Source organism: Cucurbita maxima, unplaced genomic scaffold, assembly GCF_002738345.1.
Source record: "Cucurbita maxima cultivar Rimu unplaced genomic scaffold, Cmax_1.0 Cma_Scf00053, whole genome shotgun sequence".
Lineage (NCBI taxonomy): Eukaryota > Viridiplantae > Streptophyta > Magnoliopsida > Cucurbitales > Cucurbitaceae > Cucurbita > Cucurbita maxima.
This window is the reverse complement of record NW_019272069.1, coordinates 71160-94021: the sequence shown is the minus strand read 5'-3', so window position 1 is coordinate 94021 and position 22862 is coordinate 71160. Positions and strand designations below refer to the sequence as shown.

At 33.2% G+C, this 22862-nt stretch overlaps 3 protein-coding genes across 4 annotated transcripts; 2 read left to right on the top strand and 1 right to left on the bottom strand.

The window, feature by feature from the left end:
* Nucleotides 1-4431: 4431 nt before the first annotated feature.
* On the bottom strand, nucleotides 4432-6125 carry LOC111471528. The gene is made up of 3 exons (XM_023117242.1): nucleotides 5202-6125; nucleotides 5024-5095; nucleotides 4432-4876 (listed from the first exon to the last, which is right to left on the bottom strand). The coding sequence occupies exons 1-3, from the start codon at nucleotides 5862-5864 to the stop codon at nucleotides 4871-4873; spliced, it is 741 nt and encodes a 246-aa protein (XP_022973010.1). The 5' UTR covers nucleotides 5865-6125; the 3' UTR covers nucleotides 4432-4870.
* A 5106-nt stretch (nucleotides 6126-11231) lies between these two features.
* Nucleotides 11232-18108, top strand: LOC111471507 (E3 ubiquitin-protein ligase HOS1-like). The gene is made up of 10 exons (XM_023117214.1): nucleotides 11232-11515; nucleotides 11971-12358; nucleotides 12609-12743; nucleotides 12842-13017; nucleotides 13879-14283; nucleotides 14378-14536; nucleotides 15248-15742; nucleotides 16146-16283; nucleotides 16684-17363; nucleotides 17454-18108. Exons 1-10 carry the CDS (start codon nucleotides 11402-11404, stop codon nucleotides 17629-17631), a joined length of 2868 nt encoding a protein of 955 aa, XP_022972982.1. The 5' UTR covers nucleotides 11232-11401; the 3' UTR covers nucleotides 17632-18108.
* Nucleotides 18109-18531: 423 nt separating this feature from the next.
* LOC111471493 (O-fucosyltransferase 30) lies at nucleotides 18532-21937 on the top strand. Of its 2 annotated transcripts, none has more exons than XM_023117200.1 (3): nucleotides 18532-19196; nucleotides 19884-21190; nucleotides 21713-21937. In XM_023117200.1, exons 1-2 carry the CDS (start codon nucleotides 18754-18756, stop codon nucleotides 20938-20940), a joined length of 1500 nt encoding a protein of 499 aa, XP_022972968.1. In that variant the 5' UTR covers nucleotides 18532-18753; the 3' UTR covers nucleotides 20941-21190; nucleotides 21713-21937. The 2 variants fall into 2 exon arrangements, with proteins under 2 accessions (XP_022972968.1, XP_022972969.1); XM_023117201.1 differs by having other exon boundaries at nucleotides 19884-21553.
* Nucleotides 21938-22862: the final 925 nt, after the last annotated feature.

The window sequence follows — 22862 nt, the reverse complement described above, 5'->3', positions numbered from 1 at the left end:
TTAAAAATGTGGGGAAGATGAGTTTATATAGAGGAGAAAAGTGGCAAAATGTAGGATTGAATATTGACCATTGGATTGTGTTAGGAATAATGGAAGGTGGAGATTAAAAGTAATTAAGTAAGAAAATTTTCTAAATTCATTTATTTCAAAATTTTAATATAATAGTAATATAATATAATAATAATAAAAAGTTATGTGAGTAACGGTAAAATGTAATTCAAAATTTATTATAAATATAATAATATAATAATAATAAAAATGATGTGAGTAACTACCAAAATTTTAAAATATAATAATATAATAATATAATATAGTAATAATAAAATTCGATGTGAGTAACGGTTATATTCAAATTTATATTTGTAAAAATAATTTTATTTAGAAATGTAATAATAAGAAAAACTCCACCATGTGTTACTCTTTATAAATGTCATACTTTGATATATTTTGATTTGTCCATCATTTTGATTTTGTTGCCACATCATCACGTCGGGTATGTTGTCTCGACTCTAATTTCTTCGTTTTAGCTCTGATTTGAGTAATTGAAAAGTTGTTGTAATCGTTATTCCCGACCTTATACTGTGGACAGTTCAAAAAAACTGAAAATAGTTAATAATTAAAAGTAGGTTTGTTATCATCAAAACATCAATAATTAATTCATTGAAATTAATTAATGTGAGATCAAGGGCCAATAAGCCAACATATCAAACATAGACAAATACTCGGAAGTAGCTAATCGTAGGTTTCATAATAGCGTCTCAAATTGTGCAATGAAACCTAACCTAGGGTGAGGAAACTTATTGATCAAATGAGAATCAATTTGCATTACTTCAGCCTGAAATTTTTCTGGAGCATTCTTTGCATTTAGCATGCTTCAAAACATCTTTACAAGATGTCGATTATTTGTCTCAGTTACACCATTTTATTGTGGCGTGTTGGCACATGTAAATCGATTAGACTCATCTAACGTATATTCTCCCTCATTGTATGGGTGTATGCAACGAATCTTCATTTTTACTTCTACTTATCTTGAATTCTTGAAATTTTGAGAATGTATCGTACTTTTTGAAAAAAAAAAATCCATAAATATCTCGAGTAGTCATCAATAAATGTCATAATGTACCATATTTCGCTTATTGATGTTAGTTTGACTAGACCCACCAAATCAAAGTAAATTTACTCTAATAGTTTCTGTATTTTCAACATTGACTCTTTGTATGTAATTGATGAGATTTATCATACTAACCTCCGACACAAACAGTATCTATTTTGATCTTAAGTTGAGATATCATCATGAATTTCTTCCTAATCACCTTCAACTTGTGGTGGCCAACCTGTTTAAACCTTGCGTGTCATATATTTGTTGTGCAAATTCCGCATATAACACATAAATGGACACCATTTTTCTCTCTTTCATCATTGGCTCTCCAACATCTTAAAATCTTCATAGACTTTCAATCTTCTAACATGATCATCATGTTGTTGATCTAAGCAATTGCCAACCCTGAGTTGTTGGTTGTGCGTACTACAAGACTTCCTTTGTACTGTTTCATGTCTTGCAGTTTCCTCTTATCGCCCGTCGTTGTTTTAGCATATTAAATCAATGATCTAGTCATTCTCGTAATCGATATACTCTCTCATCATCATCATGAGTGCTTGCTTGTGTTCTTCTAAAGCACATAGTACCTATGTATTCCATTTGTCGTATTAGAACATTTCTTAGACCAACAATCATTTTAGACATATGACCCTTCTATCTGTAGCAAATGTCTTCAAATTTTTTTCTTTGGGAACTCTTGTTGTCGTTCTTTTAAGTTCTCTAAAGTTGTGCAGTTACTTGGCAACTTCTTCCTGGTGGGCAACTTATTGTTGCTCCGACTTTACTTGTGAGAGCATTTCTTCTTCACACTTCGGTGTGATACCTCTCATTTACTTAGCCATAGTTTCCTGTCTAGCTAGCAAATTTTCAAACTCTACCAGTAATTGTTGAGTGAGACATTATTATACAACAACAATAAAATTTTTATATTCTAGTTGCAATCCATGGATGATAATACTCTTCATTCGAGCTTCTTTGATAACAAACTTTGAATTTAGTTCAGTAATCTCCTGACAAATTGACTTGATCGTCATGTCACATTGTGGGATTGATAACAGCCGTTGCAATCTTGTATAGTTCTTATTTGAGAAAAGCGTCAGAAACATATCTCATGCTTCTTTTAGTTTCTTGTCATCCCGAATGTGCTCCAACATCTCTTCTTCAACTATAGTCTTCAATGCGATCATTGCTTTACATGCTTTGATCCTCCATTTGTGCAAGGCGCCATTAGGATTCTACTCTGGCGACGTAGTTTCGCTTTCACCAACGACCTCTCAAAGGTCTTGTCCTCGTAGATAGGAAATCATTCATAACTGTTGTAGTTGGGTTTCTTGATTCTTCCAACGACTTCGAGATCACCCATCGTGCTAGCATTACCTCAATAATACTAAACAAACTAATTTTCAATACAAAATTTGTAGAGTCCCGAACTACTCACAACATGAAGAAACACATTCACTAATAATCTCAAAATATAATTTCTAAAAATATAATTTATAACTGGAAAGATCAAGGAGACCCATCACAATATTAGATTGTCATAAATGTTAAACTAAAAAAACAATAATAAAGATCAAAATCAAAGGGTAAATCAAACTTTTTTCATTTTAACTTCATTTTACGTGCAAAATTAACAAACCTTAACCTATACCTAAACTATGATACAAGTACAAATGGACCAATCTTGTAAATATCTTTGGTCACAATATTGTAGCATAATTTTACTAAAAAAATTAAAGGGAAAAACATTATATAGTCCAAACCTACTTTCATAAGTTTAGGTATCGAACAATAAATGGATGTGGTTAAATAATTAATTTGATGAAAATCACAGTTCAAATTTTCAAATTTCTTTTTAAAAAAAACAATTAAACAGGACCAGGTCTAGATTAAATAGATACAATTATTAAAATACTTTAACTCAAATTTGACTTCCAACCTAGGAACTTTCTTATCAACACCCAACAATTACCTGTTAAAAACAACTAAAAGACCTGAATTCTATTTCGTACACATCTTAAGGCCAGCATATCAAGAAAAATCAATTCATGAAATTTTTAAACCATTTCTACAGATACAATATCATAGCAAGAAGCTTATTAAATTCCAAAGGTCAATAATGGAGTCTACAGTCATCAGCTAAGAAGAACATGTGTATTCAAGAAAAGACCAATCTGATCAAGGAGTAAAGAACCACGCAGGCTTGCTTCCATATCAAACAATGGCACTTAAAGATCAGAAACTGAAAACTCTACCAACTAACCAGCTTACTAAACACACTCACACAGAGACTGATTTAGAAGTTACCCTTTCGTTCTTCAAGAGTGACAACATTCAGCTGCAGCTAAGACGAAGAAACGCGCAAAACATTTTAATTCTAGATGAACAGAAAAGTTACGAATACTAGCATAAGCATAGGAGAAATTACGACCTTTCATCAACATATCTATGCCCTAGGTTTTACACAATTGTGTCCTTGAATTCTAAAAAAACATAGAGGAGACAGTTCGTTTTCGGAAACTGGGTCGGCATGATTTGCAGATATGGAGGAACAAAGGAGAAGAAGCTACTACTCGTAGGATTGAAATTTTAATTCATGGTTGGACCCAACTTGAAAAGTTAACAAAATGAAGCAAATCATGCAATATAAGTATCAATTTCTCATTATCAATCATGGAAAGATTCAGGACCAGTTTGGAATGACCTTATAATTGCTTAAAATACTTTTTTAAGCACTAAAAAAGTCATCCCGATCGACCTTAATCGCTACTATGTAAGGGATTAAGATTTCTCAAGGAAGAAGAATAGACCCAAGCTGAGAAATGTCACCAAAATCATGGAGAGACAATATGAATGATAGTCGTGCAAAACTACATGGTAGATTTTAGATCAATGATAAACAAATGTGTTCAACTGAGACAAGAAAAATCTTCGTGAGGAAATTTTCATGTACAACAGTATCCTTTAGATCTAAAGAGAATGAAATTATCATACGGAAGCAGCCTAGCCTCTCATATACATTCAAACAAAACAGAATAAAGAACAAAAGGCCAGACCCAAATTATGGAACTCTTAGACCCACTTACCTCAGTTGGGCAAACCCACAGATTTGAGTAACAGGAAGGATGAAAAAGAAAAAGGCAAGCAATGCGAGGGTCTTTCAAGAGAAAATATGAACATTGAAAACATCACAAAACTAATGCTCAGATATCCAGAGATCCCAAAGATTTAAATGATGCAGAACTAGAATGTTTTTTCAGCATATTATTGAAGCATTTGAATGAAAGTTCTACCTGAAAAAAGAATGCACAGACAGGTACAAGCTATAGAAATTGCAAAAGAAAACAAGCTCTTGATAATCTGCCCCCAAGCAATCTAGGGAAGCCTGTGAAACATTATAACTGATCAACTAATAAGAATTGTTCATATGAGCAGTAAAATTCCAGACTATATCACAAAAGGCTTTAATAACAAAACCTTGTAATAATAAGATTCAATTCAACCTACTTTACTTTACTTTCATGTTACATAATGAAATTACAGAGTCAGATGACTAACATTAGAACCTGCTCTTGCAACGGACCATAGAGATTATTACACAAGGGGGAACAACAGCATAGACAATTTGGATTTCCAATGTGGTCAATGAATCGTAACCTCGTTTCTTCTTCCTAGAAGTAAAAACAGTATACCTCCAACAAAGGTCCGAATCATTGCAGGCGAGGAAAACTATTCCAGCTTCGAAGATTAAATAAATTATCGTGATCGTGTCTATCTCTGCAGCCACAAAAATCAAAAACATGTGGGAAAACGAAAAATCTCAGGTTTGTCAAGTTTGACAAACGAAATGAAATAAATGAGGAAATATTAATGCACCGTCGTGTTCAGAATTCAATCGGAGCAAGAAGAAAGTCTTTGAAGTACCTTGGCTGGAGAATCCGAGAGACGATAGGCGTCCGCAGTGACTCCGACCAACCACAGTCCAGGAAACACAGTCTGAGAGACGATCGAGAAATTAAGAATCGAAAAAGAGAATAATGAAACCACTTCAGTATCACCAAGCAGAGAAGAAATGGTAAGAAAATTTCAGGAAAAATCGTACATCGAGTTGCTTCTGAACATTCTTAGGTCTCTTCTTCGGCCGCCGAGAAGGTCTAGATCCAGTCATGATGAATATATCTTCCTCAATCTCATCCCTCGACAGAGCGATCCAGAACTTTCTTTTCTCCTTCTTCTCTATCCTATGCGACTCTGTAAATCCCCGCAACCGGAGCGATTTCGGCTGCGGATTCTCCCCTTGCTGAGACGCACCAGCAGCGGATGAAACTGCCCCGTCCGGTTCTTGAAAGTCTCCTCCATTCTTCAAATCACCAAAGCCTCTCAACGACGGCCCCTTCCGCGGCCTGAGATTCCAAGGCTTCTGCACTATTTCCTCCCCCTCGGCCTCCTCCCCTTCCTGCTTCTGCTCCTTAACAACTTCATCTCCAACCTCACCTTCAGAATGCTTCGCAAATTTATCTCCCAGTGAACATGGCGAAAACGCCAATCTGTTCCGAGCGGTGCGCGATCCACCTCGAAGTTGAAGCTTAGAGTCAGCTTCAGACTCTGGTTCGGAATGATCGACGGCATGCGATGAGTCACCGCCGCCGCTGCCGATTGCCCGACGAATGCGGTGATTGCTGTTGGTCTGGTTCTTCCCACCCCATTTCAGAAAAGGCAGAGCGAAGTTGTGCAAAGGCTGAGACTTAACCGGTCCAGTAGCCATAGGAAATCCACAACTTCCACAATCTCCACCTACAAAACGTCGTAAGACAAAGAATGCTTCTTCTTGGAAACCACCTTCACAATCTGTATCTACAAAACGTTCTAAAACAAACTTCGCGGCTTGTCGAGATCAATGAGCCCTGAAAAGAAATGGTCCCCGGAGATCGGCAGAGCCGCCGCGACCGGAGGAGACGAAGAAAGAAGAAGAGAAAAGAGAGAGACCAAGTTTCTTTTGGGGTGAAATTTGTAGTGGGCTTCGTGCTCGCCTAACTTAAACGAGGAACGCAGAGTCGCAGCTAAGTTCGTTCTGCGTCCACAGTTTTACGCCATGCGTATTTACGATTTTACCCCTCCAGTTTTTGTATTGATAGATAAAGGTGCCTCTGTAATTTATTCTATTACATGCCACGATGATCACGCCCTTTTCAGTAATTTAATCGCTTTTATTAATTTTTTTCTTTTTTCTTTTTTACTTTCATCTTTTTTTCATTGTTTGCTTGCTTTATAAGATAAATGAATAATTTACAGTGAATTTTAATAGAATTTAAAGTGACTAGATTATTTTATACATTTTAAAAAATATTTTTTTAAAATAAAATTTTCCTTATTTATTCTTTAAAAAAGTAATAATTTAAAGTAAGTTTAACATGACGTTTTAAATCTTAATAAATTAAAATTACTAATATTAATTTAATTTAAAATTTGTTTAAAATAAACTCTAAAAAGATATATATATTATTTCAAAATCACTTCAAGTGATTAATGGAAAACTCTTAAAGTATATAATAAAAAAGAAAACATATTTGTAATTAATATAAATTTTTTTTTTAAATAAAAAAAACATACCATAGAATAACATTTTTATTGAAAATATTTAAAACAATTGTTGAACCTAAGCTTTCCAATTTTGAAATTACAATGACAAATTAGGTTTGTAGTAAATTTTGTTGACTAAATTACTATTTGGACCAAAAATGTTTTAAATACCTTTTAATTTTTTTTAATTTTATATCAAAATTATATCTCTAAATTAAAAAAAGTATATATAATAGCAATAATTTCAGTATTGTGTAATAAGTTAACTCAATAATTTTAAGGGTATTTATTTAATTTAACCTATGCTAAACAACCACCAAATCTGTAAGGATTAAAATTAAATGAATTAAGTTTATACTAGTCAATAATTAATTAAAATTTTAGAGTTTTAGTAGTAAAATCATAAAAATTAATAAGTAATAAAAGGATATTAAATAAAACTTATATCAATATATATATTAAATAATTAATATTCACTAAACTAATCTATATATAATCTATATATCTATCCAAGTTCAAGCCAAATTTTGATTTGATGAGTCAAATTCTATGTTTGACCCCTTGATTTGGCTATATAAGGTTGAATCACCACGATCTAGCCTCAGATAGTGTCTTAGGTTCGTTGGACTCGGACCTCAATCGAGCTTGAATTTTTACTTATAGGGTTAGGTTGTTCAGATGGCGAGGATAAATTAGGTAGAAAAGAAAAAAAAAATTACCAAAGATTATAAATGGGTAGCTAAAGCCTATAATTATTTTTTAAGAGTACGTACGAAAAAATAATAATAATAATAATAAAAAAGAAGGGATAAGATAAAAGTGCAAAACAACCTAGAGGGAAAAAAATAATTTAGAATTTAGAATATGTTAATAAATTAATAATTAAAATATACATTAATTTTTCTTTTATTAAATTGAGAACGAAAAAATACAAAATATAAATATAAAATATTATAAAAATTATATGATAATTTTTTTCAAAACATGTTTTAAATTTAAAATTTTAAATATATTGAGTAAATATTCCAAGGTGAGTCGATTAAAAATAATTTTAAAAATTATGAATCTTCCCACGATGATTATTATTATTATTATTATTTATTGGAGAATATATGCATTGAAGGGGTGAATGGATAGGAAAATAAGAGAGTATATTTGTGAATTTCGTTAAAATCAAAGACTTTGAACAATCAAACAAATGAAGAATCTTTAAAAGCGGTATTGTTGAATTTGGGGGTATATTTGTAAATTTCAAATTACATCAGGGGTAAATAAGTCCAAACGAAACTATTCACATTGTTTACAAAAATTCTAGACACGTGTCTATGAACTGAGATGCAATAGAAGTCACAATTAATTTTCAAAAATGGGAAAAATCTTGAAAATAATAACTACCTTAATTTGGCATTAATATGAGCTTCACCAATAAAAACAGCTATTTATTTATATGAGGTGTATTTTTTAAAAAATGTTAAATTGATAGTTATAGTAATTTAAATGGCGAGGAAGATGGGGAACTAGAACACTTGGAGCGTGTCGAGGAAAAAGATGAATCGCTCCTGAGAAGGAATCTATTGATTCTCTTATAATTAATTGGACCGTACATGCGATGATTTACGTTACGTGTAAGAATAAAAGAATCATCTGAACCCTTCATGAAATCAGTGGGTCCATGCCGGTAAGACTGAATATACCTTAGATAGGTCAATCCCTCCCCTATGACACCAAAAAAAAATTGGGTTGAACTTCTACTCACTCGCTTTCATAGAACAATATTATGGCAATGTAAAACTAAGTGGTCATATAGATCATTGGGAATCATTACAAGTACGTCTGACCTATATTTGAACAGGAATGTCCGGTGAAGCCTAGAAGAAGGTGACTCGCGCAAACAACTAACTCATTTTCAAGGTCAAACCAACCCAGTTGGATGGTCAATCTCAAATATCTTATCGATCGACAAATTGGAGACGAACGACCACGGTTTTGACCTTACCAACACCGGAGGTTTACTAATTAATGAACCCTTCAACCCTATTTTCTTTTCTGATAAAATCAACAAAGCCTAACCAAACACGACATGTCATTGATATTGACTTAGTTGGAGTTTCATTAACTGAATCAAATTACTATTCTTTATAATTTCATTTTAAAATCGTTAGATTTACATGCAAGAATCAGTGTAAATAAACTTACTGTTAGACTCTACACGCCATGTAAAGATATATGATGTTATATATTTATAGTATGAAGCATGTTATGAATTATGACTACGAGATTCTAGCTTATTTGCAATACTGGTTTTATATGTATGTGATTCACGTCATGATATGGTGATATGACATTAAATCACAATACTAAGAATGTTAGTCATAGTCAGAATGATAGTATATCACGAATTGTATTATACATTCTTATTTTATGATACCTCAAGCATATAATGTTTACGAGCCATGATCCAGAGGATGTTAAGATGGGGCAATATGTCCCCTCGTATTTTTGTTACGATTGGGTCAGTCTAATAAATTTTAATTTTTCTTAATTAATAAATTTTAATACATTAGAGATAAAATTAAAAATTTTAAAATATTAAAGACAATTATTAGGTATTTAACTTAAAAAAGCGATATTGCCATTAATTTGAATCTAACTCATCTCATTAAACAATAAAAGCTTGAATTCAATAATAATAATAATAAAAAAAAATTATAATAAATATACTAATTTTTTTAAAAGATAAGATATTTCAATTTCACCGGGACGAGGACATATCCTTGCCTCGGTCCCCATCAATCCTAGATTTGTCCCTGCCCAAAAATATAAATGTTAAAACATCTATATATATATATATATATATATATATATATATATATATATATATATATATATATATATATATATATTTTATAAAAACTTTATTAAGAATATGAACGAGTCGAGTTTAGGATTGAAGTGAGGGATGGGGTAGAAATACCATCTCATCCCCGATCGGACACCTAAAATAAATTTTCAATTTGATTTCAACGCTCAAATAAATCGAAGATCTTTCGACTCGATCTCGGGGTATTTTTGTCATTTCAAATCTTATAAAGAAATGATATTAGAATATGATTGATAATTAATTAATTATTATGTGACTTTTCCTTTCACACAAAGGCAGAAAATTCTGAAACTCTGGCATTTCCCTAAAATTCGAGAGAGTGAAATGACCATAATACCCTCATGATGGCTATTTAATTTCGTGAATTACAAAAGGGAGCGTCATGTGCTTGGTAGGAAAAGAGGTCACAACAGCCGACAGGTGACGCGTTGATGCTGATTTTTCCTTTATTTTTTTGTCGTTTAGTGGCATTTACCAAAATTCACTATAATGAGGGTAAATTGGTAATTTTTCCAATATGCTCGCACATTTATTTTAATGTTATTTTTGTGAAAATAAATTTTGGTGCGAGTCTATTTACTTCTAATAATTTAATACGTAAACTTTAATATATAATAATATAATTTCTGTATTTTAAAATTTAGAATAGTTTAGTCTATACCGTAAAATTAATATAAATATTTAATGAAATTTATTGTACTAATAAAGTGACTAAAAATTTAATATGTTTATAGACCAAGAAAATCTAAATCATTAAATAATAGAAATAATTATTTTTTTATTAAAAATTTAAATTGGTGATTAAATTTTTACAAATTGTTACGTACTATTATGAATATATTAATTTTGATTAAAAATTCTTGTAATTATACTATTTAATTATAAGTTTTAATTATGTTTTAAAATTTTTAAAATTTATCATCCTTAAACCCCTTGAGAGTTTTTTTTCTTTTTTTTTTTTTAAATTTATTATTTGAGTGAAAATGTTTTACCACGCTATTTCATTTTATACTAATGTTTTAAAATTCAAGTTAAGTTTTGAATAAAAGAAAAAAAATTAAAAACTTATTTCTATTTTTTTTAATTAATATGAATTTAGACGTTTAATATGATTTTTTTTTTTTTTTTTTGTAAATAAATAGTGAGAAAACAAACCCAATTTTTATAAACTCAAAAAATAAAAAAGAACTAAGATATTTTTGTTCGCGTAGTAATATGATCGGTGAAATTACATGGTTGATTTTTTAATTTTGATAATTATTCAATAAATTAATTTTTATGAGTAATTTTAGAAAATTAATAATTTAAAGTGTTTTTAGTATAAAATATTCAATGATTTTTTTTAAAAAAAATTAATAACCGAAAAAAGTATTTTATAAAATTGGATTTATTTATAGAAAAGAAAAGACTTTAAAGTAATTGACGGAAAATATTCCAAATATTTATTTGGAAACACATTTGTAATGAAATAAACTCCACAATTAAAAAAAGAAATGTGAGATAATTATTATTAATTATTATTATTATTATTATTATGATTGAGAATGTTTTTTTAATTAATATCATTGGGCCAAGTGCATAAAACGTCGAAGCCCAAAATATGAATTAGTTTGAACCCGGCCCATTTATATTTTGTTGTTCGACAAAAAAAAAGAACATTTATTTTCTCCTCTCCCCCGTTGGAGAAGCTTTTCAATTTTCCTGTATGCGGAACTTGGAAGCTTCAAAACCTTCAAACATCTATAATGGCGTCCTCCATTGACAAGCCCTAGCTTCAACTTCTTCACTATCATTCTTTGTCCTCAACGTTCGGGGATATTGTTTGCTTCTTCTCCCTCTCAATGGACAGGCAAATCGACGGTCACGCCGTTCCTTCGACATATACTAATGGCAGGGCTGCTTCAGCCTCCACTTCTTCGTCTCTGCGACCTGATTACAGTAGTCGAGCAGTACAGGTACTCGTTTCTTTCTACTAGTTGATGCGTTTATGTTATAATGCTTGATAGGGAAACCCTAGCTATTTGGTTAGCATGTGGAGAGTTCATGTTTTTTTGTGCTTTGATTTTTCTTTCCGGAAGCATTTCTCTTCTGGAGTTGCTGCTGTAGAGTGTAGAGCAACTTTTGCTTAAAGTTTTACTAGTTATGTGCTTTAATGGTTGTTGTGGTTGTTATATTATTAAAAATTATTGACTGCCTTTTGAACGTTTGTGTTTGTGGATTTGACTGGTTGATGGCATTGTATTCATTAAAATGATGCTTATCCTGTTAGACGTTGATTTTTAATTAGTCTGTTTATTAGGTGGTAGACTTTTTTTTTTTTNTGATTTTTAATTAGTCTGTTTATTAGGTGGTAGATTTTTTTTTTTTTTTTTCCCGCTCCTAACTGTTTTGATTATATTTTTCAATCTAGGAAGCGCTGAAACATTTGGCATCTATTGATCTGATCGAGTTATGCAATGAAGCAAAAGTTGAGCATTGTCGAGCTACAAGAGACTTGAGAAGCTGTGGACGGGATGTTCAGTTTGTGTCGAATTCATGTGGGCATGCCTCTCTGTGTGAAGAATGTTGCCAACGGTGTGATATTTGTCCAATATGCCGAGTCCCAGTTCCAAAAACCAGTGCTAGAATACGTCTTCGTCTCTTTTATGAGTGTGTTGAAGCTGGTCTCATTCCCAAGAATTCCAAGCAGAATCCTCCTGAGGAAGATGGGGAGAATAGAATAACTACAGATGTTCAACGCTTGTACTCCTTATTTGATATTGCGCTGGAAAACAACTTAGTTTCTTTAATCTGTCACTGTATCCTTATCAGTTTGACTAATGTGCTAGGGTTCCACGTATATGCCATCCAGTTCTTATATTGTCCTCTTTTCACCCTACCGTGAAACACTTGTTGCTTCTCTCTCTTTATTTTCTTTTGCATGGGAGGCCTTAAACAATCTAACAAAGTTGCAATCCGTTTTGAAGAAATACGCTTATCATCTTACTTTGTTAACTTGTGTTTAATCTAATGTTTAAAGTTCATGATTCCTTTACAATAAGTTCTCAGATGTTACAGATGTTTGTATGGATGAGAGTGCTGTATCAAGTGATCCTGTAATTGCATTTTTGTTGGATGAAGTGGTTGTGAAGGATTGGTGTAAGCGGGCCTCCAGGAATATTATTACAGAACTTCAAGTAATATGTAAGCTAAATCTTGAAGATTTTGATTTCTTGTATCTTAGCTTGGTCTGCATACTGAATACTTATAAGCTTATATGTATACTTTCCATCTCATTTTAGATAACTCTGGTGTAGAGGGAATGAGGTCTAGGATGAGCCTACTACTTAAGTTTTCGGTGCTGCTTGCTGGCATATCCAATGTGCTAGAAGTGTTAGACTCATCATTTAGAAGCTCTCATTCAGCACAGCTTGAGGACCTGCACAATCTTCATGAGGGCATATTGAAGATCAAGCAGGTTCAATATCTTTGGTAGCATTACGGTTATCAATCTCCATAGTTTTCTGCTTTACATTAGGACATAGTTCTTGGCTGTCCTTAAATGAAATATGTGCTGGCCTTCAATTAACTTAAATGTCATTTTAATAGTTAATGTCACTGAATCCTGATATATGGCTTTGTTAATTAGTAGATCTGCTTTCTGATCAGTTGGAGAATACTGAATGGAAACATGCTAACTCAGTAGATATGCTAAGATGTTCTCCAACTTGAGAAAAACAAAGATAGCCTTACCCAAAATTGGTTTCTCTTTTCTTCCTTTGATGAAAAGATATTATCACAACTCTGTATTCAATATTTCCATTCACACGACTGAAAAATATTAAAATTGACATTCCTTAGTGAAGAAGGAAAAAGAACTTTATTACCGGTTAGCATCTGGCAATGATAAATCATCCAGGAGGTTGCATGTGTGATGTTTATCATTTTATCACTCTTCATTTATGTCGACTACGTAGATGGTTTCTATCAAATTTATTATCGTTGGATAAGTAAACATAGGAATTTATAATCTGTAGAAACTAGACTCTCATCCATTGGCATTGAATGATAGTTTTTATTTTCTTTTGCCATAAATTTTCTAGGTTTAGAAAACAGATTATGAAGGTAAAATTAGATTATTCTCTTAGCTTTCTGTTTTTTCCCCACTTTTAAATAGTAAATGTTTGCAATTCAGTTACTGGTAGATCTATATGTCCCATGGAGGGTTACCAAGGAGTTGGGAGATTGGAATTTTAGACCATCCTGCTGTAACTAGTGTCCCTTTTCTCACGATAGTCTTCATGTTAAAATACTTTTTGGTTACAATTTCTTTTACCAGCACATGGAGATTATGATGTGGTGCATAAGGCATCAGTTTTTGGAGAATGTCAGGTCCCGCCATTCTAGCTTCACATCATGGCTTACTGCTGTTCGTGAAAGGAAATCTGCTGCCATCCGGCAATCATGGCCTGATGCTTTAGATGACTCTGCTGATTCCATTGGACTGGATGGATCTCTCTTCATCGAGGATGCACTGGGGAATCTTGATATAGAGCAGTGGTTCTCCCTAGATGTAGTGGATGGTTTAGAAATTGCATCTCTGGAAAATGATGGGGCCCCAGTAATCTTCAGATCTAAGATTGGGGGGAGTTCAGGATGCTACCCATTTGAAAATCTTCGAGTTGCTGTTGACGTCCTCTTTCTTCGTGGAAGTTCTGATGTATTGGTTGCAAAGAAAGCAATTGTATCCTTCTTTAGTGATACATCTGTTTCATTGCCCATATAAATTATATAATTGGCTAGATATATTCCTCTTTTTTTCTCCTTAATCTTGGTAGCTTTTGTATTACTTGTTTGACCGCCATTGGACAATGCCTGACGAGAAATGGAGACATATTATTGAGGATTTTGCAGCCTCTTTTAGTATAACACGGCATTCTTTATTAGAATCCTTTGTCTTTTATCTTCTAGATGATCATACAGATGAAGCTCTGCAGGTAACTTCTGTGCAATCTTTCTCCTGCTTGTCTTCATCTTATAGTTTCAGTTTTGCATTACTTATTCAAATACCTAAGATTTATGGTTATTTGCTGTGTAACTTTTTAATCATGGGATCTATGTTTGATAGGAGAGATAGACGATTCATTTAGAATGTGTCTTACTGTGGTTCTAGTTCAAGACCAATGAATTAGTACTGACCCTAAAATTTCAAGTTATTCTTTGAAAAAAGTAAAATCATGCAAACAATGAAGGAATTTGGGAGAATGGATTCAAGCCATTGGCGATGTGCCAAGGATTTTGTATCTTTTGAGTCATTTGGTTACTAAATGAATGATAGGGTTGGGCGTTGTATTGTAATAATAGTGGTTGTGCAAATGGTTGAATTGATGAATTCACTTCGATGTCTTCGACAGAACCCCATGGTAAGGCGAGTCATTAGTTTAACAAACTGTCCTACATGTGGGGATCTAGTTAACCCAACATGTATACTCTAATATTGAAGTGAAGGATGAAATAGTATCACCCTCATTGATGTGCACTAGAGCGAGACAAGTCCTTTAAATTTCTGCCAATAGTTTAATCTAGTTACTCTAGAGTTTTTCTAGTTTCAAATTTACAGACTGCCTATTTCTTGCCGTTTTTGTAATGTATGACTGTCTTCTTCACATGCTAACTTCTTACTTTTCCCTGAATATGATATTATATAGGAAGCCTGCCGTCTTCTTCCTCACATTTCAGGCCCAGCGACACATCCTAAGATTGCTCAAGTTTTGTTAGAACGGAAAAATCCTGATACAGCTCTTATGGTTTTGAGGTGGTCAGGACATGACAGTATGTCAGTCCCAGTTTCACTTGTGGAAGCTGTAACTGGTGTCCGGGTGAGAGTGGAATGTGCACTCCTGACCGAAGCATTTATGTACCAGAAAATGGTCTGCAATAGGGTAAGAGAGAGGAAAAAGTATGAAGAACATGAAGATGCATTTGGTAATGCTCAAAGCAAAGTTAAAAGCTGGGAGGATTGGATGAAAATATTGGTGACTGAAATTTGTTTTCTTTGTATCCGTCGAAACTTTGTGGATAGAATGATTGAGTTACCATGGAGTTCTAATGAGGAAAAGCATCTCCACAAGTGCTTGCTGGAGTGGTCCACTGCACATCCATCATCCACTATTGGAAGTCTCCTATTCGTGTACTATCTTCAGGTAATCTCTATATTTGCCCGTTATGACTTTTTAAGAAACCATCCCATTGGAATTAATCACTTAAGGAATACAAGGAACCAGATAAGCTATCAAGAAGAATAACGAAAGCAAACCGAACTATTGCTTCTTTCTAAGTTCTTTCCCTACATTGTATGTTCAGCAGTTCCTTTCCAACTAATGGACTGAAGAGATTGCTTTGTTTGCTCCGAAGAAGTTTGTCTCTTCTTAATGGTTTAGCTTACAGATATGTTTTATTTGTTAACTTTTTGTCGTAGTTAAGTCACTGTCATTTCTAGGCATCTTTTGGTCTGCGATTTAAAGCATGCATACTAAATTATCATCTTGAGATCTATTTTGCACACGGAGATGGCATATCATGAGGACTTTCTGTATATTCTTTCAGAGGTTTCGATATCTTGAGGCCTACCAAGTAAACCTCTTGCTTCAGAAAGCAGAACAAGGCTATCTTTCTGAAAATTCTGTTCATGAAGATGTTTTATCCAGGATGAAATTGACTAGTCACTGGCGAGCAGGATTGGTTGTAAGTTTCCCGAACCATGTTTATTTTATTGGGTGGTTGTTTGCCATGGGGTGAAGGCATGTTCTTTAGAAAACAATTTTCAGTGTAATCTAAACGCCAGAAGTTTCCGGTTGAATGGGTTCTGAATTGTTGTTGGCTTGTTGTGGTTTAACATATTCAACCACAAAGGTTGAAGTATTTTATTGAAATCATTTGGCACTAAATCTAAATGTGAGTTTTAACCTCACGATCTAAACAATACTATATTTAATTGCAAAATCAATACAGGTGGATTTTTCTGGTCCTTCATAAATGTTTTTATAGTACTTTCTGGGTTCGCAACTCATGCTTGGCCTTGTTATTTCATTATTATTATTTTTATAAGTTTTTGATATTTAATTTTATTGCCTCAAATGAACAGGATAAATTCATGGAGTTGCTACCAGAAGTCCAACAGCTGGAAATAAAATCTGGGAAGTTGCCCACGGTCGATGTTAATTCCGAAGTGGAATCGTTATCAGATGCTGATCCATCTGGGGTCCAGGAGCAGCAGTTAAGTGGTATATTGATCCCCTCAACTAATATGTCTACTGTATCACAACAGAGAAACGACAGTCAATTTATCCTCAAACCCCCAGTTTTCGAAACTCCAGGAAGGCTAGGTGGGACATTGAATCATAACATCGCAAAGTTTGGCTCGCCATCGGTTCACAAAAGGCTATTTAGTAGTAAGGAAAGAGTACCAAAGATAGGAAATAGCCTACACAAGAGTGTAGATTTTCAGGACATGTTTAGTTCCGGATTCCATCAAGCAAGTGCTATGAATATTTCCCCCTCAGAAGAAGCCACGAGAAGTTCAAGGCTCCTTCCAAATAGTCATGAGAAACTCTCACTGGATAAAGAGCAAAATGGAATTACTAACCAAGTTCGGAATACCTCTCCATATTCCCGTAGGATAACTGCTAACCCTACATATAATACACCCAACCGCAAGTTCGGTTTATTAGATGTTCCTTCAAGGGGAGTGCAGGAAAATGGATCTACTAAAGATAATGGAACTTGGAACATCTCTTCTTTAGATGATCCAATGGACATTTCGAGGTAAGAAACACCTATTTCGTCCTACCATTGCATTTCTTTTTTCAGTTTTCTTATTATTTATGTTTATACTGTCTGTTCCAAAAAATTCAGTCATGGAGGAGGACGAGATTCTGCAGCTGATATTCAATATTCGAATGGTGCTCCAAGATGGAGGTCTGATGAAGCAAGCGACGAGGAGGAAGCAAGTCCTGATAGAGTTCCAAGCAGAGTAGGTCACAGAGCTACCCTAAGCGGTAGTAGTAGAAGAACAAGGTTAACCAAGAGATAATGACCGTCGTGTTCATCGAACAACTCAAGATAATGCATTTTATGCAATGTGGCTAGCTTGGAATCGGTTCAAAGACCATGAGAGTTGCAAACCTTACCACCTCCAAATACTCTTGGCTAGGGTAGGAGGACGCAGTGGCTTGAATTTGCTGCTTCCATGAGACATCGAATAATCATTTACAGCCAAAAGCTTCACGTTGCGAAGCTCGGAAAGGAACGAGGAACTCATTTGAGGTTTGCTGTTTGCTTCCCTTCACTCTCTATTTTTCATGTGAATTTTTGTATTTTAAATGTCAATATCAATTGCTTGATAATTTTGATGAAATGAGTGTGTTTGATCAGGCCAGCAACGGGTGAGATTGGTTGAAAATATTTATTGTAATGCCTCTTTTTTCCATTGCGAATATTGATAGAGAACTAATTTATGTGAGGTAAGAGTAGGACTCCCTCAATTTTGATATCTATGTTTTAGTGCAAATTTTGAAAATAATATTTTTTTTTATGTATTTATTATATCTAAATTTTAATTTTTTAATTTTTAATATAGAATTTTCTCTTAAAAAGTTTAATACATAAAATATTTAATGTTATAAATTATATGATATTGCAAACTAATAATTATACAAAATAGGTTTATTATGAATGAATTGATAATAGTTTATTTTCAACTTGCGTAATTTTTTACATTACTTAAAACTTTCTTATCTAAATTTTTAATTTTAATTTTTAGAATAATAAATAATTTAATGTCTAGGAATAAATGATTTTAAAAAATTAGAAAAAATTCAAAATAGTTTTAAAATATTTAATTAACATTTTTCCTCTTCCAAGGTGCTTATAATTATAGAAAGGTAATTTATAGAATTTTTTTTTTTAAATTCATTTCAAACTCATAAATTGGATCGATAATTCTTTTTTTTTTTGTAAGTTTTTAGCCCAAAAATTGGTCCCAGCCAATAATCCAGGCCCACTATGGATCCATTGTGAGCCCAACTAATATCCAAAGGCCCATTCCTTAAGGTTCACACTAATGGAGAAACGCGACACTGCAATCTCCTTTGTTTTTCCCCGTTTTCAATATCTCACCTCAGTTGCAGAGAAGCTCTGAACAGAGAGAAAAGCCATGAAGATTTTCGGTTCGAGCAGATCTCCGATCAATGGATGGAACTCGAAGAAATCCAATTTTCTGCACCGACGTTTTTCTTTGCCTGTTCTCGCTCTACTCTTCTGTTCCTTCTTTCTCCTCTACCTGTTCTCCTCCTACTCTTCCTTCATGCCCTCGACTGCATTCTCAACTTCAAATTCGTGCCAATGCAGTTCCCGGATCTTAGATTTGGGGGAGAGATTTCTGTTTTACGCGCCTCACAGCGGATTTAGCAACCAGCTTTCTGAGTTTAAGAATGCAATTCTCATGGCCGGGATTCTCAACCGGACTCTTGTTGTTCCTCCGATTCTGGATCACCATGCCGTAGCTCTCGGGAGTTGTCCGAAATTCAGAGTTACGGATCCTGGTGAGATTCGATTTTCGGTTTGGGAGCATATGCTTGAACTTCTTCGGAATGGAAGGTAATCATTTTCCCCTTGGTTTGTAATTTTTTTTTTTTTTTTTTCAGATGTCTTGATTTTTATCTGGATTGATGAGTGTTCCGTTTGTTGGGTTGCTAGATTGATATGGAAGTTTGTTCTAAATCAAATACTTGTACCGTTTTGATGAACTGGTAGCAATCCTAGCTATATAGCTTTAGTTTACTTTTCCATTCTTTTCTTTTGTGACTCTGATTTCACAAGAAGATGAAAGAAAATAAGGCTAAATTACATATTAAAAAAAAAAAAAAAAAACCTCTAACTTTTTTATTTGTTATAAAAATGACCCGTTCTTTCAAAAGTTGCAATATTATCATTTACATTTCATAAAGGTTGAAACTACCTTGGTAGAAATTTGCTAGAATGTTAAATGAAAATTGAGACTCGGTAGGAGTTTGAGGATTTCTTGGATCCCAAATTGGGACCACAACACAACACCGTTCCAAATCCCAATTGTTATGCAACGTTCAAACGAGTTTCTACTCCAAGAACAGGTTTGAAACTTCTATGAATGGTCAAGAGTAATATTGCAATTTTTGAAAGATCAGGAACATTATTGAAACAAAAAGGCAAAGTTTGGGAGTTCTTTTTTTTTTTCTTTTTCGTAATTTAGCAAAATGTCGTGGTAATATTTTATGACATAATCTATGAATTTCGATTCTGTGGCAGGTATGTTTCAATGGCGGATATTGTAGATATTTCATCGTTAGCTTCTTACTCTTCTATTAAGGCCATAGATTTTAGGACCTTTGCATACTTATGGTGTGGAGTGGATCTGGAAAGTGTTTGTTCCAATGAATACAACCTAAAGCAATGTGGTCGTCTACTAGCAGGGCTTGATGGAAATGTAGACAAATGTTTACATGCTGTAGATGAAGATTGCAGAACTACAGTTTGGACTTACAAAAATCGTGAAGTTGATGGAGTATTAGACGTTTTTCAGCCTAGCGAACAGCTTAAGAAGAAAAAGAATGTGTCATATGTCAGACGTCGTCGAGATGTATATAGATCCCTTGGACCTGATTCCAAAGCCGAACTCGCTGCTGTTTTGTCGTTTGGAAGTCTTTTTACTGCTCCATACAAAGGTTCAGAACTGTATATTGATATCCATGAAGTTAGTGGAGATCAAAGAATTAGTTCTTTGATAAAAAGCATTGAGTATCTACCATTTGTCCCAGAAATCTTGAGCGCAGGGAAAGAGTATATTGACAAGATCATAAAAGCTCCATTCCTTTGTGCTCAACTGAGATTGTTAGATGGGCAGTTCAAAAATCACTGGAACGCTACTTTTATGGCCCTCGAACAGAAACTAGACTCTATATTGCAGGATGGTAACAAACCCGTTCATGTTTTCGTGATGACCGATCTTCCTGAATCGAATTGGACTGGAAGCTACTTAAGGCATCTGGCTATGGATTCAAATCACTTCAAACTCTTTTTACTCAAAGAACACGATGAATTGGTTCAACGAGCATCGAAAAAAGTGATGGCTGTAGGACATGGCTTGAGATCGACATCCAGTGCATTTGGTCCTAGCAGAATTCATGATATGAAGGACAAATGTACTTCTGAGAGATTACCCGATATTCTCTTATACATAGAGGAAACTGTTTGCAGTTGTGCTTCACTTGGTTTTGTTGGCACTGCTGGCTCCACAATTGCAGAAAGCATTGAGCTGATGAGAAAATATGGATTATGTTCAGATCAAAATTCAACCCCATCTTGACATTTGACTTCAAACTTTAAATTCTTTAGGACGTCCACTGAAGTTGTTCTGTGTCGACTTAGTTTCTCTGAATCATTCGACGTAGTCAATGCTGATGTACTTGGATTGAACGTATGCAAACCATTTGATTCTGCTTGGCTTGTCATGCATTGAAGACTACTCGAATCATGCTTCGAATTTACCAGCATCTGATTATGGTGGATTTCACCAACATTGATCATCACATCAGTTTTCAAGGTTGCATTTGGATGTAAGTATACATACACTATCATATTCACCATGTAGAGGAAATCATATTGTACTGTCTGTTTTGTACAAACTGGATAGTTTAGGAAGTCATATAGTTCCTTAAGGAAATACCGCTGTTGTTTTCTTAGAAAGATTGGATCTCTGTACGGCCTTTTGTCGGACTTTCGTCCCTTTGCCTCCTTCCTGACTTTTCAGAGAGAGGCCCTTTATAGACTATAAAGAACATTATTCTGAGTGGTAAGGAGGCAAGCAGATGAAGGGAGGCATTACGGGCCAACTACAAGAAGCAAAGTTTCGTAGACTCGACAAATCGCTTATAGAATGCCGACTACTAAGTTAAGTTTAGATCATGGTGGAATTCATGGTGGACATTCTTCTCCTCAGCCCTCCATGTGTGCTGTACCATTGTATTTAGAACTGTTTTGTTTCTATTTAAAGTTGTTTTCACTTGGGGCTTAACTCCAGAAATGTTGGGCTTCAACTTCATATGAACTAACGTACAGTCCCTTTTTCCTTCTTCCAGATATTAGTCATCTTCCTTGATTGAGATGCATGGAACTGGCAATTAAGGATATAGACAAGGAAAAATGGTCGGTTTGATCTGAACCGAGCGGGTTTGGTTTGTTCGTGTCCCTTGGCAGCTTGAGCCTAGCATAATGTCATTTTCTCCTTCCCTATTGTCTGCACAAGCTTTGTGCTCAGATTTGGTAAGGATATACAAAATTAATGTTTATTTTGTGGACCTAAACTTTTGAAAACTTTGGTAATTAATATCTAAGAATATAAATACCTCAGAATTACCGGATTTATTTTAAAATAAATACATTAATTTTTTAAAATGCTAAACAAATCTAAACACAAATAAATATAAATTTTTGGAAAGCAAGTTAAAAGAAAAAATAAAAAAAATCAAATATAATTTTGGTCAAGTACATGTATTTTCAACTATTCAAATTTTGTATATTTTTTTTCTGAAATCTCTATTATAACCTTTTTTTTTTTTTTTTTTTTTTTTTTTTTTTTTTTTTTTTTTTGTTACTTCTAATAAATTTTAAGTTTAGTCAAAATTGGTTAAATAATAATAATTTTCATGTTGAACAGTACACCGTATAAATATATTTTAAAGTTTATAAATGGAGTTCAAATGCAAGCTAATTTTTTATTAAATGAAAACTATATAACATTTAATTTAAAATGTTTAAAAGTATATATCATTTAAAAGTTTCAAACCTTTTCTGTTACCAAAAAAAGAAATAAAAAAACAAATATCATTTTAATTACTATCTTAAAATAAATCTCTATCGATAATTTATGTTTAATTTCCAAAAATACATTTACAACATTTTTTTTTCTTGCATGATAATACTAATAATTATTTAACCAATTTTGTTAACAAACAAAACTTCAAATTACTTATTTTAGATTTATTAAAAAAATACAAAAAATAAAATAATATTTGGATATTTAAAAGGATAAAGACCCAAATAATATTTTAACATAAAATTTAAATGGTCTAAAAATCATTAATTTTTTAACCCTTAGAGAATAAAAAATTGAAAAAAAAAAAGAATATTCGGTATAAAATCCATGAAAAGTCAAACTTTTGAACATTCAATTTAGATTAAAATAATCTCAATTGGACTGTTATAAAAATTGAACTGTATTGTAATAAT

Excerpts from the sequence above, each read along its gene's own strand:
- LOC111471507 (XM_023117214.1), top strand. The coding sequence starts at position 11,402 with ATGGACAGGCAAATCGACGGTCACGCCGTTCCTTCGACATATACTAAT. Across the intron at positions 12,359-12,608 it reads AGTTTCTTTAATCTGTCACT|ATGTTACAGATGTTTGTATG; the intron begins GTATCCTTATCA and ends ATAAGTTCTCAG. Across the intron at positions 13,018-13,878 it reads GCATATTGAAGATCAAGCAG|CACATGGAGATTATGATGTG; the intron begins GTTCAATATCTT and ends TTCTTTTACCAG.
- LOC111471493 (XM_023117200.1), top strand. The coding sequence starts at position 18,754 with ATGAAGATTTTCGGTTCGAGCAGATCTCCGATCAATGGATGGAACTCG. Across the intron at positions 19,197-19,883 it reads GAACTTCTTCGGAATGGAAG|GTATGTTTCAATGGCGGATA; the intron begins GTAATCATTTTC and ends ATTCTGTGGCAG.
- LOC111471528 (XM_023117242.1), bottom strand. The coding sequence starts at position 5,864 with ATGGCTACTGGACCGGTTAAGTCTCAGCCTTTGCACAACTTCGCTCTG. Across the intron at positions 5,096-5,201 it reads ATGTTCAGAAGCAACTCGAT|ACTGTGTTTCCTGGACTGTG; the intron begins GTACGATTTTTC and ends ATCGTCTCTCAG.